This window comes from Anolis carolinensis, chromosome 4, assembly GCF_035594765.1.
Source record: "Anolis carolinensis isolate JA03-04 chromosome 4, rAnoCar3.1.pri, whole genome shotgun sequence".
Taxonomy (NCBI): domain Eukaryota; kingdom Metazoa; phylum Chordata; class Lepidosauria; order Squamata; family Dactyloidae; genus Anolis; species Anolis carolinensis.
Window position 1 is genome coordinate 151120145 of NC_085844.1, and position 19548 is coordinate 151139692.

At 43.3% G+C, this 19548-nt stretch overlaps 1 protein-coding gene across 3 annotated transcripts in view; it reads left to right on the plus strand.

Moving 5' to 3' along the window:
- The window catches only part of gfi1 (growth factor independent 1 transcriptional repressor), a 45806-nt gene that overhangs the window by 12839 nt on the left and 13419 nt on the right, over nt 1–19548 (plus strand). Inside the window, exons 2-4 of one of the 3 annotated variants that reach the window (XM_062977992.1) lie at nt 1925–2089; nt 11295–11545; nt 14738–14953. In XM_062977992.1, coding sequence (XP_062834062.1) covers nt 11434–11545; nt 14738–14953 — 328 coding nt within the window. In that variant the 5' untranslated portion in view covers nt 1925–2089; nt 11295–11433. Of the gene's footprint in view, nt 1–1729; nt 2090–11294; nt 11546–14737; nt 14954–19548 lie in introns of those variants that run through there. The other 2 variants (XM_062977991.1, XM_062977993.1) reach the window with 2 other exon arrangements.

Consider the following 19548-nt stretch of genomic DNA (forward strand, 5'->3'; position numbering starts at 1 on the left):
AAATGAAGTCCAACAAAATGAATTCATGTTCCAGAAGTATTCTTTCCTGAGGTTTCACCCACATCTATGGCAGGAATCCTCAGAGATTGTGAGGCCTATGGGAAATTAGGCAATGGGGTTTATATATCTGTGGAATGTCCAGGGTGGGAGAAAGAACTCTTGTCTGCTTGAGGCAAGTGTGAATGTTTCACTTGGCCACCTTGATTAGCATTGAATAGCCTTGCAGCTTCAAAGGCTGGCTACTTTCTGCCTGGGGGAATCCTTTGTTGGAAGGTGTTAGCTGATTGGTATTCCTCTGTTTTCAGAGTGGCGTTCTTTATTTACTGCCCTGATTTTAGCATTTTTAAAATATTGGTAGCCAGATTTTGTTCATTTTCATGGTTTATTCCTTTGTGTTGAAATTGTCCACATGCTTGTGGATTTCAATGGCTTCTCTGTGTAGTCTGACATGGGGCATTTCTGTGTTCTCAAATAATATGCTGTGTCCTGGTTGGTTCATCAAGTGCTGACTATGGCTGACTTCTCTGGTTGAATTAGTCTGCAGTGTCTTTCGTGTTCCTTGATTCCTGTTTGGGCAATGCTGTTTGGTGGTCCTTATGTAAACTTGTCCACAGCTGCTTGGTATATGGTAGACTCTGCAAGGGTGAGAAGACCCCTCTTGTCCTTTGCTGAATGTAGCATTCATTGGATTTTCTTAGTGGGTCTGTAGATAGTTTGTAGGTTGTGTTTCTTCTTCAGCTCTCCTATGCTGAAGTGTTTCCCTTGATTTATGGTAAGAACACTTTTCCTCTGGGTGGATCTTTGTCTTTGCTCTCCTGGCTTGTTCTTGGCCTTCTGATGTCTGTGGTGGAGTCTCCATTGGCCTGTAAATCCCAGTTGGGGTGGTTCAGTTCAACTTGGAGGAGGTGGACTTCACAGATTCTTTTTGCTCTGTCTGCCAGGGTTTCTTTCTTTTACTTGGATGACATTGGAGTTTTTACATTTACAACACTGGAAAATATCTTTTAAAAATACATTTGTGAAATATAAAGGGACTTGATTATATATTTTCAGTAATATGTTTGTTTAAAAAGCTTCACAAGCTGCATATGTTGTGTTAGAATCAATCTAGGGTGGTCTCTTGTGGAAAATACACATTATCTCAATTGATTGTGCTTCTTTTTTTTTGTGACTTGGGTGACTTTGATGTAGGTATCTATCTGGGTTTGTAGGTTTTTGTAGACTGTGTGGCCCAATTGTTGATTGGGTTTGCGGATGACTAGGACATTTAGAAATGGCAGTTTCCCTTCATTTTCTTTTTACATGGTGAATTGGATGTTTGGGTGGATGCTGTTGAGGTGGTCCAGGAACTTGTTGAGGTCTTCTTCTCCATGGCTCCAAATGGTGAAGGTGTCATCCACAAATCTGAACCATATAGGGCAGGTATGGGCAAACTTTGGCCCTCCCGGTGTTTAATCACCTTGATTAGTATTGAAAAGCTTTGCATCTTCAAAGCCTGGAGGAATCCTTTGTTGGGAGGTGTTAGCTGGCCCTGATTGTTTCATGTCTGTTTTCACGGTGTTGTTCTTTATTCACTGTCCAGATTTAAGAGCCGGTAGGCTGTTAGGAATTGTGGGAGTTGGAGTCCAAAACACCGGGAGGGCCGAAGTTTGCCCATGCCTGATATAGAGGCTGTATAGCCATCTGTTGAGGGTGCTTTGATTGTGCTTTTCCTTCATGTCAGGGGGTTGGACTAGACACCCTGTGTGGTCTCTTCCACCTCTATGATTGTAAGGATACCTGGAGGAGAGGGAGCAGGTAAAAACCGGACAAGCAGCTGGGGAGATTGGAGAAAGAAAAGAAAAAGGTAACATTGGTGGCGTCGCAGGAGCACGAGCCCCAGAGCAGCTTCTTAACGCTCAGGAAGTGGATCTTGTGGTTTCAGGGGCTGAGCTCAGAAGGGGAGTTTAGAAAGCAAGAAAAAAAGTCCGGCTCGGAGACAAACGATGCTTCAGAGACCAGAAGAGGAGGAGAGGGGAAGGGCTGAGTGTCCCCTCCAAGAAGGACAGGAAAGGGAGAGGGACAGAGACCGGATCCTGCCTTCCCTATGGTAAGCCCAGCGCCTCTCTTTCCCTCTGCCCTCCACTCATCCTATTGAACTCCAAGGACAGGGTCAGGGAGGGAAGAGACAGGGCTTGGAAAGCAATTGGTTTGGCACTACAACGTCCAGAATCCCGCAGCCGTTGTAGTCCAACACGACTCACTTTCCCAAAGCTCTGGGGAAAATTTGGAGCAAGTTTCCATCCCAATACTTAAGAAACCGGGTTTCTGAAGAAGTTGAGCGCCGGGCCCAGAAAGAGGCGAACTGGGCGCTTCCTTCCCACTTTCTTGGCTTCTTTGATTCAGAGTCTGTTTTGCTAAACACACGTCGCCCTGAAGAAGGAGAAGGGGCTCCAGACCACAGCGAGTTATTAATATTCTTATTATTTCCCCTTTCTCTCTCCCCCCTCAAGCATGAGTCAAAACTTTTCAAAATAATAGCTATTTGATTTATGCCTGAGACAAAGGAAAGCCCCCAAGGTGCGGTTCCTTTTCCCTAGAGAGGAAAATATATTTGGGGGCTTCATTGTCAACCACCCCTATCATTATTATTATTATTATTATTATTATTATTATCAACATGATACTGGTGGTGGATGACAACTCTTTGACCCCAAGCTATGGAAGCTCTCCAGTGAGAAGGGTAGGGTGCATTTGCACTGTAGAATCAATGCAGTCTGACAACACCTAAACTGAGTTGTTGTCATTAATGAAACATTAATGCTGGCTCCCAGTGACAAAGGACTCTTGCCACACCCTGGACTCTACACAGATATATATTCTTTCCTTTCCTTACTTAGTTTATCCATACCTCACAACCCCTGAGGATGCCTGCCATAGATGTGGGCGAAACGTCAGGAGAGAATACTTCTGGAACACGGCCACACAGCCCGAAAGACATACAACAGCCCTGAGTTGTTGTCAGTTTTCTGGGCTATATGGGCATGTTCCAGAAGCATTTTCTCCTGACGTTTTGCCCACATCTATGGCAGACATCCTCAGAAGTTGTGAGGTCTGTTGGAAACTAGGCAAGGGAGGTTTATATATCTGTGTAATGTACTGGGTAGGAGAAAGAACTCTTGCCTGTTGGAGGCAAGTGTGGATGTTGCAATTGCTCACCTTGATTAGTATTGCATCAACCTGGACATAGCATATTATTTGGGAACACAGAAATGCTGGACCACTCTAACAACTACCATGTCAGACTACACAGAGAAGCCATTGAAATCCACAAGCATGGGGACAATTTCAACAGAAAGGAGGAAACCATGAAAATGAACCAAATCTGGCTACTAGTATTTAAAAAACTCTTAAATCTGGACAGTAAATAAAGAACAACACTCTGAAAACAGACATGAAACAATCAGGGCCAGCTAACACATCCCAACAAAGGATTCCTCCAGGCTTTGAAGATGCAAGGCTTTTCAATACTAATCAAGGTGATTAATTGCAACATTCTCACTTGCCTCCAAAAGATAAGAGTTCATTCTCCCACCCAGTACATTACACAGATATATAAACCTCGCTTAGTTTTCAACAAACCTCACAACCTCCGGGAATGCCTGCCATAGATGCGGGCAATACGTCAGGAGAGAATGCTTCTGGAACATGGCCAAACATCCCGTAAAACTCACAGCTACTCAGTGATTCTGGCCATGAAAGCCTTCGACAACACAAAACCTAAACTGTTTGATGAAGATGTCTTTTCAGAAGAAACTCTGCAAAGGGGAGGTTGTTGTCTCCTTTCCTTTGTGGGGTGATTCTTCCTCCTCTTTGCTTTTGTACGCATGGAACTACAAATCCCTCTTGTGTGTCATACACTTCCACTACAGAGATCACACCAGATGGGCTGGGGAAACCGTTTTCTCACAGGCTTCTTATCTCAAAGCTCCAGCTTTGGCCCTGAAAACGATGACTGTGTGTTTTTTTGAGAGAGAGCCAGAGAGAAACTGGGCTGGCATGATGTTAAAGGAATTACAATGGAGAACAGACTTTGGGATGTATCTGCACTGGACAATTAATGCAGCTCAATACCACTTTCATTTCCATGGCTCTCTGCTAGGGCACCCTGGGAGTTGCAGTTTGGCAAAGTAGCAGCCCTTCCACACAGCCATATAACTCAGAATATCAAGGCAAAAAATATCACAATGTGTGCTTTGGACAGGGTTATCTGAGTCCACACTGCCATATATCCCAGTTCAAAGCAGATAATGTGGGGTTTTATTCAGCTGTGTAGAAGGGGGCCCTAGGCTAAAGGCCTTGTCAAATCATAACTTTCAGAATCCCCTGGCCTTGAGGCAGTTAAGGTGCTGTCCAACTGCATCACTTCTCCAGTGTAGAAGAGCATTTGGTGTCTGGATTTGCTCCAAACACAAACACAAAAGTCACTTTTCATCCCTCCTGCTACTTTTCCATCCAAGGAAAAGGATGGGAACATTTGGGATCTAACAGGTAGGAAAAGGATATTAAATAGTAAACATTGCACTGAAAAGAGAAGGCAGCCTTCACCTACCTTGAACTTTCTCTGCATAGCCCTGGAGTGGGAAAGTTGAAGAGAGATCCTGAATATATGATATTATTTGGAGTGGGAAGGTTGGTAGGCTGCCCCAGTTTCTCCATAAATCTAAGCCTATAGAAAAAGAGTGTTCAGACTGAAGTCCTGTTTCTCTATGATAGGATTTCCTGTGACTAGTGTCCAGACATTACAGTGCACATCCCTGTTCCCCCCTTTGGGCCATACATAATCCACCTCTGGTTTTAGCAGTTGATGTTGATGTATGATGATGATGATGATAATAATAATTATAATAATACTAATAATTATTATAATAATACATTTATATATAACACCCTTTTTGCCAAAAGGGAAATAAAACACAACACTATAAATGTACAAGGAATGAGGAGTGTTGTAGTTTGATGAGGCACCAGTACTCTTTGGCAGAGAAGACCATCTAAAACTGCAACTCCCATGATTCCTGAAACAAAGCAATGCAAGGTCCTTTCTACACTGACATATAAAATCCAGATTATTTACTTTGAATTGGATTATATAGCCCTGTAGAAGGGCCCTTAGGGCCCTTCTACACTGCCATATAACCCAGAATATCAATGCAGAAAATCCCACAATATCTGCTTTGAACTGTGTTATCTGAGTCCACATTGCCATACATTTCACTTCAAAGCAGGTAATGTGGGAGTTTATTCAGCTGTGTGGAAGGGGCCTCAGACCCTCAGATTATACAGTGTAGTAAGAGGTCCCTAATGAAAGCTTCCAGACACATAATTATAACAGTCTGATACCACTTTAACTGCTATGGCGCCATTCTAAGGCTGGATCTACACTGCCATATAACCCAGATTATATAACTGGATTATATGGTCCTTTCTACACTGCCCTGTAATCCAGATTATCAAAGCAGATAATTCAGATTATCTGCTTTGAACTGGATTATATGAGTCTGCACTGCCATAGCACTACCATATCACCCAGTTTAAAGAAGAAAATCTGGATTTTATAAGGGGCCTATGAGTCTATGGTGCCATATAATCCAGTTCAAAGCAGATTATCTGGATTTTATTTGGCAGTGTAGATCCAGCCTGTGGTCTATTGGTTTGTAGATTCTTGAGACCTTTCAAATTCTTTGCTAGAGAATCATAAAGTGCCTTGACACTGCCTAAACCACTCAAGCTGGATCAACACTCCCTATATCCCAGAATCTGATCCTAGATTATCTGTTAGACTATCTAGCAGTGTAGGCTTAGATAATCCAGTTCAAAGCAGATAATCTGGGATCAGATCCTGGGATATAAGGCAGTATAGATCCAGTCTCAGGGCCCTTCCACACAGCCATATAACCCAGAATATCAAGTCAGAAAATCCCACAAAATCTGCTTTGAACTGGTTTATCTGAGTCAACACTGCCATATATTCCAGATCAAAGCAGATAATGTGAGATGGCATTCAGCTGTGTGGAAGGGGCCTCAATGATGTGCAGTCCTGAGACTTGAGGCCTCAGCACTCCTTGGCACAGAAGAACTACAAAGAAGAGCTTTGCTGAACTATAAATCACAGGATCCCATGGCATTGAGCTGTGACAGTTCAAGTGATGTTAAATGTCATGAAGTCAACAGTTATAGGGGCACCCATACAGTTGGAAGAGACCCCAAAAGGCCATCCAGCCCGATCCCATTTTGCCAGGAATCAATAAAGAGGTGGGGAGCCCCATAAATCAATAGATACCCCATCTACTCTCTTTGGAGCTCAACAACAGAGGCCCCTTCGACACAGCTGAATAAAATCCCACATTATCTGCTTTGAACTGGAATATATGACAGTGTGGACTCAGATAACCCAGTTCAAAGCAGATCTTGTGGGGTTTTCTGCCTGGATATTCTGGGTTATATGGCTGTATTAGGGAAGCAGGTTCTATGTTATACATCTTGAATGTCTCCAAACAATCTTACCATTTAATTTCGGCATGGGCAAACTTAGGCCCTCCAGGTGTTTTGGACTTCAACTCCCACAATTCCTAACAGCCGGTTTGCCCATGCCTGATTTAAGTATTAACAGCAGTCATTTGTCTTTTCAGTCCTGGCTAGTTTCTTCCTCTTTCCATAGCAATTCATATTAGTCTGCTTAGGATATTATTATTATTATTATTATTATTATTATTATTATTATTATTATTATTATTATTATTATTATCTATGGGAAGGGCATCTCTCATCCGATTTAGTGGTATTTGGACCTTCCAATCCTTCCATAATCCTCTCTTCCCCGATCATCCCTAGAAGCATGGAAACACATGGGATATCATCCAGCTGTATCTTCCACATCTTCTTTTTGAATTCCTTCCTTTCCAGCAGAGAAGATTGCCTATATAAAGCGTACATTATACGGAATCCCGCTTTTTCCATTCCTTTGGAAGGGCGCCTTACAGTAAAACCGGCAGTGCAATGCGATTTTAGATCGTGATGCTGGAACATCATGGGCAGAGGCTGAATGGCTATCTGTCGGGGTGCTTTGAGTGCGATTTTCCTGCTTCTTGGCAGGGGGTTGGACTGTATGGCCCACCAGGTCTCTTCCAACTCTATGATTCTATGACTTTCTCATTCTCCTTCCTAAATACAAATTAGGTATTTTAAAAATCGTGTGCTTTTGCTTGCATTGAGTGTGTGCACAAAATGCAAGTAAAACCTGTATATATATCTATATATCTAACTATCTGGGGTGCTGCGAATTTTCCGGGCGGTATGGCCATGTTCCAGAAGCATTCTCTCCTGACGTTTCGCCCACATCTATGGTAGGCATCCTCAGAGGTTGTGAGGTCTGTTGGAAACTAAACAAGGGAGGTTTAAATATCTGTGGAAGGTCCAGGGTGGGAGAAAGAACTTGTCTCTTGGAAGTGTGAATGTTGCAATTAATTACCATGATTAGCATTGAAAGGCCTTGCAGCTTCAAAGCCTAGCTGATTCCTGCCTGAGGGAATCCTTTGTTGGATTAGCTGACCCTGACAGTTTCTTGTCTGGAGTTCCCTGTCTTCTGAGTGGTGTTCTATATTTATTGTCCTGATTTTAGAGTTTTTAAATACTGCTAGCCAGTTTTTGTGCATTTTCTTGTTTTTTCTCCCCTTTCTGTTGAAATTGCCCACGTGCTTATGGATTTCAGTGGCTTCTCTGTGTAGTCTGACATGGTGGTTGTTAGAGTGGTCCAGCATTTCTGTGTTCTCCAATAATACGCTGTGTCCAGGTTGGTTCATCAAGTGCTCTGCTCTGGCTGACTTCTCTGGTTGAGTTAGTCTGCAGTGCCTTTCATGTTCCTTGTTTCGTGTTTGAGCAATGCTGCGATTGGGGGTCCCCATATAGACTTCTTGGTTTTTACCATCCTTGTGGAAGGCTTCTCTCGTGTCCCCGCATGGAGCTGGAGCCGATAGAGGGAGCTCATCTGCGCTCTCCCCGGGTTGGATTCGAACGGGCAACCTCCAAGTCAGTAACCCAACCTTCAAGTCAGCAGTCCTGCCGGCACAAGGGTTTAGCTCACTGCTCCAGCCACCGGGGTCTCCTTGCAGTTAGTCAAGTCGCTCCTGACACGAAAAAAATAAATCTATATTCGATGACTCGAATGCAGGGCAGGTCGCCGAATGTCGAATTTGAAATACTAAATTAGAGGAAGTGCCCTTAAGGTACCGCCCCCAGCCTTTGATTGACGGGGTCAACCCAAACTTGTTGATTCAGAAGGAAACCCCAATGAGTTCAGAGGAACTTTTTTCCTGGATGATGTATTTGACTTACATTGCAGCCTACTTGATTTTTAATGACACGGTTGCAGTTGTGAGCCACGGTGGCTCAATTGTGCCGGCTGAACTGCTGACTTGAAGGTTGGGTTGCTGACCTGAAGGTTGGTGGTTCGAATCCATGAGACGGGGTGAGCTCTCGTCTGTCAGCTCTAGCTTGCGGGGACATGAGAGAAGCCTTCCAGCGTCCCCTGGGCAATGTCTCCGTACAAGGCCAATTCTCGCACATGACAGTGACGACATCAACATATGTATATGTTATGTATATATGGTCATGTATATATTATTCTCCACTCCCATCAACTGTATACATATATCACCTTTCTCTGTAAACTTGGGACTCAATGCTTCTTTCAAGGCGCGTCTACACTATGCAATAACCCGACTTTAAATTCCCTGGCTCAATGTTATAGACTCCTGAGAGTTGTGACTTTAAAAAGTCCTTAGCCTTCTCTGCCAAAGAAGGACGGAGTCTCATCAAACTTCCACGATTCCACAGCATTGAGCCCTGTCATTCAAAGTGGTGTCAAACCGCGTTAGTTCTACAACGTAGGAGCAACTTCTGTCTTTTCCCCGTTTTTGGAAAATCTACATTTCGGGCTCATGTCATATCTGTCGTAGTAGTATTCCTGTTCAATGTGTTGTCGAAGGTTTTCATGGCCGGAATCACTGGGTTGCTGTGAATCAAGATGATCAATTGCAACAGTCACACTTCCAACAGACAAGAGTTCTTTCTCCCACCCTGGACCTTCCACAGAAATATAAACCCCACTCGCCTAGTTTCCAACAGACCTCACAACCTCTGAGGATGCCTGCCATAGATGTTGGCGAAACGTCAGGAGAGAATGCTTCTGGAACATGGCCATACAGCCCAGAAAACACAGCAACCCAGACATCGCCACTGTTTGTATTTGCATGCCTTCGCCTGTTGACTTAAGGCGATCCCATGGATTTCATAGGATTTGCTTAGGGCCCTTCCAGACAGGCCCTATATCCCGGGATCTGATTCTAGGTTCTATTTATCCCAGATTACATGGCAGTGCGGACTTATAGCAGTTTAAAGCAGAAAACCTGGGATATAGGGCCTGTCTGGAAGGGCTTTTAGTCAAGGAAGATCCAAGGCGCATCTAAGGGCCCTTCCACACAGCCATATAACCCAGAATATCAAGGCAGAAAATCCCACATTATCTGCTTTGAAATGGGCTATCTGAGTCCACACTGCCATATATTCCAGTTCAAAGCAGAAAATATGGGATTTTATTGAGCTGTGTGGAAGAAGGGGCCTAAGATTTGCAATTAAATACAGTTCGACATAAAGATGGTGATGATGAAGATAATGATAATTATCTTCAATATTATGGGATCCTAGGATTTGTCATTTTGTTACAACACCAGCACTCTTCAGCACAGAAGGTTTGTGAAATTACAACGGCCAGGATTCCATAGTATTAAACTACAGGATATCATCATCATCATCATCATCATCATCATCATCATCATCATCATCATCATCATCATCATCTCCTTCCTCTCCATATTTCTTTTCTTTCTCCCCCACAAGGACTCAAGGTGGTTAACAATCATAACACCTCCCAACAAAAGATTCCCTCAGGCAGGAAGCAGCCAGGCTTTGAATCTGCAAGGCCATTCAATGATACTCAAGGTGACCAGTTGCAACATTCACACTTGTCTCCAACAGGCAAGAGGTTTTTCTCTCTCAACCTGGACTGATTTTAGAGATATTTTAAATACTGGTAGCCAGATTTTGTCCGTTTTCATGGATTCCTCCTTTCTGTTGAAATTGTCTCCATGCTTGTGGATTTCAATGGCTTCTCTGTGTAGAAAGCACACAGCCAGGCTTTGAATCTGCAAGGCCATTCAAGGTGGCCAGTTGCAACATTCACACTTGCCTCTAACAGACAAGTGTTATTTCTCCCAACCTGCACTTTCCAGAGATATATAAACCTCACATGCCTAGTTTCCAACAGACCTCACACCTCTGATGATACCTGTCATAGACGTGTGTGTGTGTCAGGAGCGACTTGAGAAATTGCAAGTCACTTCTGGTGTGAGAATTGGCCGTCTGCAAGGGCGTTGCCCAGGATGTTTTTACCATCCTTGTGGGGAGGCTTCTCTTATGATTTATCTGCCCATTCTACAATAGCTCCATCATTGATGCTTTGCCATTATTACATTGCACTTTATTGTCCATTTTAGCTGTGAAACTATCTCTCCCCATTTTGGAATATTCTGCACTTTGGCCTAGATCTGTGTATTAGTTTCTTATTTGATTTAATTACTGTTTTATTGATGCTGATGTTTTTATTGTTGGGATATTTGTTTTATTGTTTTGTTGTTGTTATTATATTGTTGTATCTGGCAAGGCCCCATGTAAGCCGCCCCGAGTCCCTTCGGGGAGATGGGGCGGGGTATAAAAATAAAGTTGTTGTTGTTGTTGTTGTTGTTGTTGTTATTATTATTATTATTATTATTATTATTATTATTATTATTATTATTATGCGATGTGGGTGAAACGTCGTCGGGAGAGAATGCTTATGGAACATGGCCATACAGCCCGGAAAGAAACAAATATCTGTGAGTGGGTGATATAAAGTGGTGTCAGACTGCACAGTATAAATGCACTACTGAGAAAACGATCATAATAGTAATAATAACAATAACTGGGTTGCTGTGAGTGTTCCGAGCAGTATGGTCATGTTCCAGAAGCATTCTCTCCTGACGTTTCGCCCACATCTTCGACAGCACAACAACAATAAGAATATAACTTGCCAAAGAAAGGGAGAGAGGGCAGGGATTCACCTGCGGGGATGCCACCTGGCGGAGGCCCCGCCCCTTCTCCAGGCCCCGCCCCCTCCCCGCGCCTGGGCCAATGGCGTGCCCGTTCTTCTGTCCCTGCAGCTGCCTTCCAGCCGGAGGAGGGGTTTAAAGGGAGTCGCTGTCCGGGAGGCCGCTCCGCGTCGCCCAGGAGCCTGAAGGGAGAAGCCTGAGACACCTCCGCCTCCTTGGCTTGCTTCTGCTTCCCCCGTCGGCAGGCACCATGCCCCGCTCCTTCCTGGTCAAGAGCAAGAAGGCGCACAGCTACCACCAGCCCCGGGGGCCCGACCACGACAGCCTCAGCCTCGAGAGCGTCTTGGCCCAGATCTGCGCAGGTAAGGAACGAAGGAAAGGCTCTTGGGTGACAGACAGGAAGGGGCATCGCACCCAGTGGGCACCTCGAGGAGCCCCCTCCCGGCTGTTTAAGATGACTCCCAAAGTGCTGTCATTGGGGTGGGTGCGTCTATACCGGGGAATGATTGTCTTTTGACATGCCTTCAATGGCTCATCGGATGACACCAAGGAAGAAGAAGCAGCAGGAACCACGTTCTATTACTACTACTACTACTACTACTACGATTATTATACTGGGCAACTGCACAACGTGCATTTTGGTGCCTCAAATGTTAGCCCTGTTACCGGGTATATTTGACGTGCTGATTTCAAAAAATGGCACCAGTTTCCCCCTATCAGCTCTAATTATTATTATTATTATTATTATTATTATTATGACACAGCAAACAAGATAGATATACTGGATTTCATATCACAAAATCACAAGTCGAACACTTCCCAAGTGTCTAGGACTGTGTGATTATTATTATTATTATTATTATTATTATTATTATTATTATTATTATTATTATTCTGGCCATTATAATATACTCAAATATTAGCCCTGTTTCTGGGTATATTTGACCTGCCGATTTAAAAAAAATGACACCGATTTCACCCTCTCAGCTCTATGGAACATCAACAAATGTTCCTGGGTCTCAACGCATTATTATTATTATTATTATTATTATTATTATTATTATTATTTTATGACACAGCAAACAAGATAGACATGCTGGATTTCGTATCACAAAATCACAAGTCGAACACTTCCCAAGTGTTTAGGACTGTGTGATGTATTTTCGGATGATGCGCTATTGTTGTTGTTGTTGTTATTATTATTATTATTATTATTATTATTATTATTATTATGAGCATACTAATCAGCACACATTTTTGGTGCCTCAAATGTTAGCCCTGTTTCTGTGTATATTTGACCTGCTGATCCCCCAAAATGGCATTAGTTCCCCCATCAACTCTAACAACAACAACAACAACAAATAATAATTATTATAAACTGGCCAACACACATTTTGGTGCCTCAAATGTTAGCCCTGTTTCTGGGTATATTTGAACTGATTCCAAAAAATGGCACCCGTTTAACTCTAATCAGCAATACTTATTATTATTTTTATTGCTATTATTATTATTGCTATTATTATGAGTTTACTGCTCAGCACATATTTTGGTGCCTGAAATGTTAGCTCTGTTTCTGGATATATTTGACCTGCCGATTCCAAAGAAATTGCACTAGTTCCCCCTATAAGGTATTATTATTATTATTATTATTATTATTATTATTATTATTATTATTATTATCATTATTATTATTATTATTACTATTACTACTATTATATGTTGACCAACACACATTTTGGTGCCTGAAATGTTAGCCCTGTTTTTTGGGTATATTTGACCTGCTGATTCCAAAAAACGGCACCAGTTTCCCCCTTTCACCTGTACTTACTATTATTACTACTATTGCTACTACTACCGGTACTATTATTAGTATTATTGCTATTACCATTACTATTATTTTTATACTGGCCAACACACATTTTGGTGCCTCAAATATTAGTCCTGTTTCTGGGTATATTTGACCTGTTGATTCCAAAGAAATGGGACCATGCGTAAATACCAAGACAACAAGAAACATTGTTGTTATTATTGTTTATATTCCGCTTTGTTTTCCTCTTAAAAGAGACTCAAAGCAGGTGCAAGTTCCTGACGGGTGCTTGGATTCCCAGCGACTCAGTGGTTCTTCCGAAAGTCTATGTCAAGGGTGTCTCTCCGTTATAGAATGAGTCCAGTTTGTAAAATGCCATGACTCAATGCTGTTGCTATTATTATTATTATTATTATTATTATTATTATTATTGACACAACGACATTGTATGACAGAGCAAACAAGATAGACATGCTGGATTTCATATTATTATAATACGAAATTATTATTGTTATTATTACACAATACGAAAATTAATGAGAAATTATTATTATTATTATTATTATTATTATTATTATTATTACACAGTCATTTTAAAAGAAAACACATTAATGTCTTTGTTTTTAAGGCCTGTTCCTGCTGTTATTTGGAAGTGCTGATTCAGAAAATTGCACTGGATAGACCGCATCAGCTCTAGCTTCTCAGATATGGTTATCACAGTTGTCTATGGGCGGGCAGATGAAGATGGGTAGATGGGCATATATATGTTCTGTCCCTGAAAAAGCAGAGCTGATAGGGGGGAAACGGGTTCCCTTTTTTGAGCCAGAAACAAATCTACCCAGAAACAGGGCCAACATTTGAGGCACCAAAATGTGTCATAATAATAGTACTAATAATAATAGCAACAATAGTAATAGTAATCATAGTAGTAATAAGTGGAGCTGATGGGGGAAACTGGTGCCATTATTTGGAATCTGCAGGTCAAATATATCCAGAAACAGGTCTAACATTTGAGTATAATAATAATAACCTGTATAATAGCAGTAATAGCAGTAATAACATGGCCAGAATAATAATAATAGCAGTCATAATAATAGTAATAATCGCAATACCCAGAAACAGCTGAATTTGCTGTCCGAAAGGTCAGGTTGGTGGTTCGAATCCGGAGAGTGGGGTGAGCTTCCGCTGTTAGCCCCAGCTTCTGCCTACCTAGCAGTTCGAAAACATGTAAATGTACCGCTATGACGGGAAGGTAACGGCGCTCTGTGCAGTCATGCTGGCCACATGACCTTGGAGGCGTCTACGGACAAAGCCGGCTCTTCAGTTTAAAAATGGAGATGAGCACCAACCCTGGAGTCGGACACGACTAGATGTCAGGGGGAAACCTTTACTTTTACCTTACCCAGAAACAGGGCTAACATCTGAGGCACCAAAATGTGTGTGTGTGTGTGTGTTGTTGCTGCTGCTGCTTATTATTAAAAAGAGACAGCATGCATGGGTCTGCATCCCTAACAGATTCCATGGATTTTCTGAACACGTGTACGCCTTTGAGCCTTCATATCTATTATCTGCACTGGAAAATGAGTGACTCCTTTCACGGCGCAGTCCTGTGGTTGTTATTCTTTGAGCATCACTCAACTCCAGACGCCAGGATTTCATAGAGGAGGTGAAATCCCCAGTGTGGATGCTGCTGTGGAATCGGGGAAAAGTGCGGGGATCTGACAGTCTTTTTCTCCTTTCCGGACAGAGGCGAAGGCTCCCGTGGAGATGCCGGAGGGTGAGCCCCCCGTGGGCCGCTTCTCGCCGGACTCGCAGGCCCCCGACGGGACTGACTCCGCTTCCTCCTCCTCCTCCTCCTCTTCCTCCTCCTCCTCGGCGCCCCCCAGCTGCGAGGGCAGCCTCTGCGACAGAGCCGCCGAGATGGAGGACTTCTGGAGGCCGCCCTCGCCCTCCGCCTCGCCAGGTAACACAGGAACGGCCCGTGGGAAACGGGGAGGGAGGCAGGTTGCCGCCCCTCCAACTGCCCTGCTTCAGTCCATATAGCATTGAGCTTTGCGTTCCTCTGGTTGTCAAGCTGCATTGACTCTGCCCCCAAGGTTTCAACATCTACTCCTTCCTGAAAATGGAAAGGTTCCCTCTCTAGGCTGAAATGATTTCAGCTGGAGCTAGACTGCCCTTCTTATCCCAGTTTATCTCAGCCCCCTTCTACACTGCCATATAATCCTGATTATATGAGTCTACACTACCATATCCACAGATAATCCGGATATTATATAGCAATATAGAAGGACTCTCAATTTCTACACCATGCTACCAATGGAAACCGCAAGACTTTTTCCATACAGAAGAAGTATACTTCCCAAAGAATTTTATGTTAGTTCTTTCATGGTGTAGGTACTAGTTAACAACAATGGGGAAAATACAACTCTGGCTCCTCTAGGGTCCTTTCCACACAGCCCTATATCCCAGAATATCAAGGCAGAAAATCCCACATTATCTGAGTGCGGATTCAGATAACCCAATTCAAAGCCGATATTGTGGGATTTTCTGCTTTGATATTCTGGGTTATATGGCTGTGTGGAAGGGACCCTGGGCCTCTAAGCCCGATCATATACAGCCGGAATGTGTTGTCGAAAGCTTTCATGTCCGGAATTACTGGGATGCTGCGAGTTTTCTGAGCTATATGGCCATGTACCAGAAGCATTCTCTCCTGACGTTTCACCTACATCTATGGCAGGGAGTCTCCGAGGTGTGAGGTCTGTTGGAAACTAGGCAAATGGGGTTTATATATCTGTGGAAGGTCCAGGTTGGGAGAAAGACCTCTTGTCTGTTGGCGGCAAGTGTAATGTTGCAATTGATCACCTTGATTAGCATTTAATGACCTTGCAGATTCAAAGCCTGGCTGGTTCCTGCCTGAGGGAATCCTTTGCTGGGAGGTGTTAGCTGGCCCTGATTGTTTCATGTCTGGAATTCCTGTTTTCAGAGTGTTGTTCTTTATTTACTGTCCTGATTTTAGAGGACAGTAAAATAAAGAACAACACTCTGAAAACAGGAAAATCAGGACAGTAAATAAAGAACAACGCTCTGAAAACGGAGGAATTCCAGACATGAAACAATCAGGGCTGACACCTCTCAACAAAGGAGTTATAAGCATCCGATTTACAAGTTACAAACATCCGATTGACAAACGACTCATAGTTAAGAACAGGGGTGAGACAACAGGAGTGAGAGACATCTACTCATAGGAAAGGAAATTCACTCCTGGAAGAGTTGCTATCATGGGGAAAAGGTGTCTCCACTGAAGTTTTATCATCAATCCTTGTTTCCACAACAAGCCAGATTTTTCTAACTCCAGTTATCACAGGGACATAAAGTGAGGTGAAATCCTCCGAACAGGGGAACAGGCAGCAAAAGAAATACCACAGGGGTGCGTTTATAATTCCTCATACTATCCAAAGGTTATATATACATACACACACATAGATATAAGCGTTGGATAGCATGAGGAATTGTGTATATATGTGTGTGTGTATACATGCATAGACACACACACACATTTGGATGGAGTTACATTTACATAATGTATTTATTCCACCTTAAGAACAAACCTACAGAACCTCTCTTGTAGCTAACTTGGGAACTGCCAGTATAGGAGGCATTCGGGGAGGCTGGATTTAGGACTTAATTAAACCTTAGTTCATAATTAAACCTAAACGATTTTTGTCATGTTTTAATTTTTTAAAACACTGAAAAGTGTGGTAGCTGTGTGTGCACCCGGATTTAATTTACCCGCGGTAACCAACGGGGACCAGATTCGGATTAGCCGAGAGAACTCGAAAACTCTTTTGGTGAGATAAAGGGGTGAAAACGGGGCTCCTTCCAGGAAACGAAAAAAATGAAGGAGGGGGAAAGAAACAGCAACACTTGGGAGAGCCGGCGCCTCTGGTGTATCAAAGTTCTGCAAAAGAGGGTGTGCTTAAATTAAATATATATATCGACTCGGCATTATGGCTGCGTTTACACTTTAGACTGAGTGCAGTTTGAGAGCCGTAGATCAGTGCTGTGGAAACGTGAGCGAGGATATGCAGATGCTTCCTCCCTTGACCGTCCAGTTTAGGACACAATCATCGCACCACGAGTCCGCTTCCATAAGGGTCATGGTCCCATTCTTTTGGGTTTGTCCTCTGGGGAGGAGAGGCTGTAGTAAAACGCCTCGGTGGGCGAAGGGGACCGCTTTCTCCCCTTGGGATCCGGGGCCACCGGAGGCTCTCCTGCTGACGGACTTCTACACTAGCGACGCTCCTCCTTTGACCACCTCCCTTGGCTTTTGATGTGGGCGCAGCCGGGAGGAAACGAGGAAGAGTCGTTCACCCGCGGTTTTGTTTCTTTCTTCCCTTTCGATCTCTTTTTTTCCTTCTCTTTCGTCCCTTTTTGGTAGTCTGTTATATATATGGTGGAATCACCCCAACTGCAGGTTTTGTTGAGTCAAATTCCCAGACACTTCCTTTCCTCAAGTAAGAAAGGGTCCTTCTTTGTGTTGTTGACATGGCCGGAATCACTGGATTGCTGAGAGTTTTCCGGGTTGTATGGCCATGTTCCAGAAGCATTCTCTCCTGACGTTTCGCCAGCATCCATGGCAGGCATCCTCAGAGGTTGTGAGGTCTGTTGGAAACTAGGCAAGTGGGTTTTATATATCTGTGGAAGGTTCAAAACTCTTGTCTGTTTGAGGCAGGTGTGAATGTTGCAGTTGGACACCGTGATTAGCAATGCCTTTCAGTTTCAAGGCCTGGCTGCTCAAATAATATGCTGGGCACAGCATATTAATGGAGAACACAGAAATGCTGGACCACTCTAACAACCTGCCATGTCAGACTACACAAGCACGTTGGCAATTTCAACAGTAAGGAGGAAACTATGAAAATGAACAAAATCTGGCTAGCAGTATTTTTTAAAAAAAATCTAAAATCAGAAAAGTAAATAAAGAACAACACTCTGAAAACAGGGGAATTCCAGACATGAATCAATCAGGGCCAGCTAACACCTCCCAACAAAGGATTCTCCCAGGCAGGAAGCAGCCAGGCATTGAAGCTGATAGGCTATTCAATGCTGATCAAGGTAGCCAATTGCAACATTCACACCTGCCTCAAACAGACAAGAGTTCTTTCTCCCACCCTGGACTTTCCAGAGATATATAAAATGCACTTGCCTAGTTTCCAACAGACCTCACAACCTCTGAGGATGCCTGCCCTAGATGTGGGCAAAACATCAGGAGAGAATGCTTCTAGTACATGGCCATACAGCCCAGAAGACTCACAGCACCCAAAGAATTTCTTCTTTGTTTTCCTTCCCTCCTTCCACCAAGAAATAAATCCTTCCTTCCTTCTTTTCTTCATTCCTTCAAACATAATTCCTTCCTCACCACAAATAATTGCCACATCAAAAGCTACTTTGAGTGGGACAATGAATTCTATGAACAGAAAGATAGAGCAGCCATGGGGAATCCTCTCAGTCTGGACAGTCATAGCAAATTTCTATATGGAACACTTTGAAAAACAATTCCTGGAAACAGCAACAAAAAGCCCACTATATGGTTCAGATTTGTGGATGACACCTTCACCATGTGGAGTCATGTAGAAGAACCCAACAAGTTCCTGGACCACCTCAACAGCATCCACCCAAACATCCAATTCACCATGGAAAAAGAAAATGCAGGAAAACTTCCACTTCTAGATGTCCTAATTGTTGCCAATCAACAATTCGGCATGACAGTTTACAGAAAACCCACCTACACACAGGGATAGATACCTACATAAAAACCCCAACCATCACCCAAGTCAAAAAAGAAGCACAATCAAAGCTGTGCACAAAGAATCTGCAAACCGCACCTCCTCCAAGAGGAACTGAACCACCTAAACTGGGCTCTACAGGCTAATGGAGACTCCACCATAGACATCAGAAGAGTTGCAAGGCCAATAATAAGCCAGGAGAGCAAAGACAAAGATCCACCCGGAGGAAAAGTGTCCTTACCATACATCAAGGGAACAACTGACCACATAGGGAATCTGATACAGAAACTCAACCTACAAATGACTACTGACCCGCTAAGAAAAATCAACAAATGCTACGGTCAGCAAAGGACAAGAGGGTTCCTCTCGCTCTGGAGAAGCCTACCGTATACCATACAGCTGTGGACAAGAAGTCTACATAAGTACCACCAAAGGCAGCATTGCTCAAACACAAATCAAGGAACATGAAAGGCACTGCAGACTAACAACCAGAGAAGGCAACGTAGCAGAGAGCCTGATGAACTAAACTGGGGGCAGGCCTGTAGCTACAGGATCGTCCCATTCCTCCCCATGACATATTTTCCTTTGGTTCCCATTTTTTTAGTATGGTCAAAAGTGAGATATTGAACCCTTTTCATAGAAGTAGAACGTTGCTGCTTCCCATGTTTGCCCTTCATGGTAGATTTGCCACCCCAAACATAGACCTGGCTTGTATATTGCCTTCACGTTGCCTGTCACTTATGGAGAGCCCATAAATCTCTTAGGGTTTTCT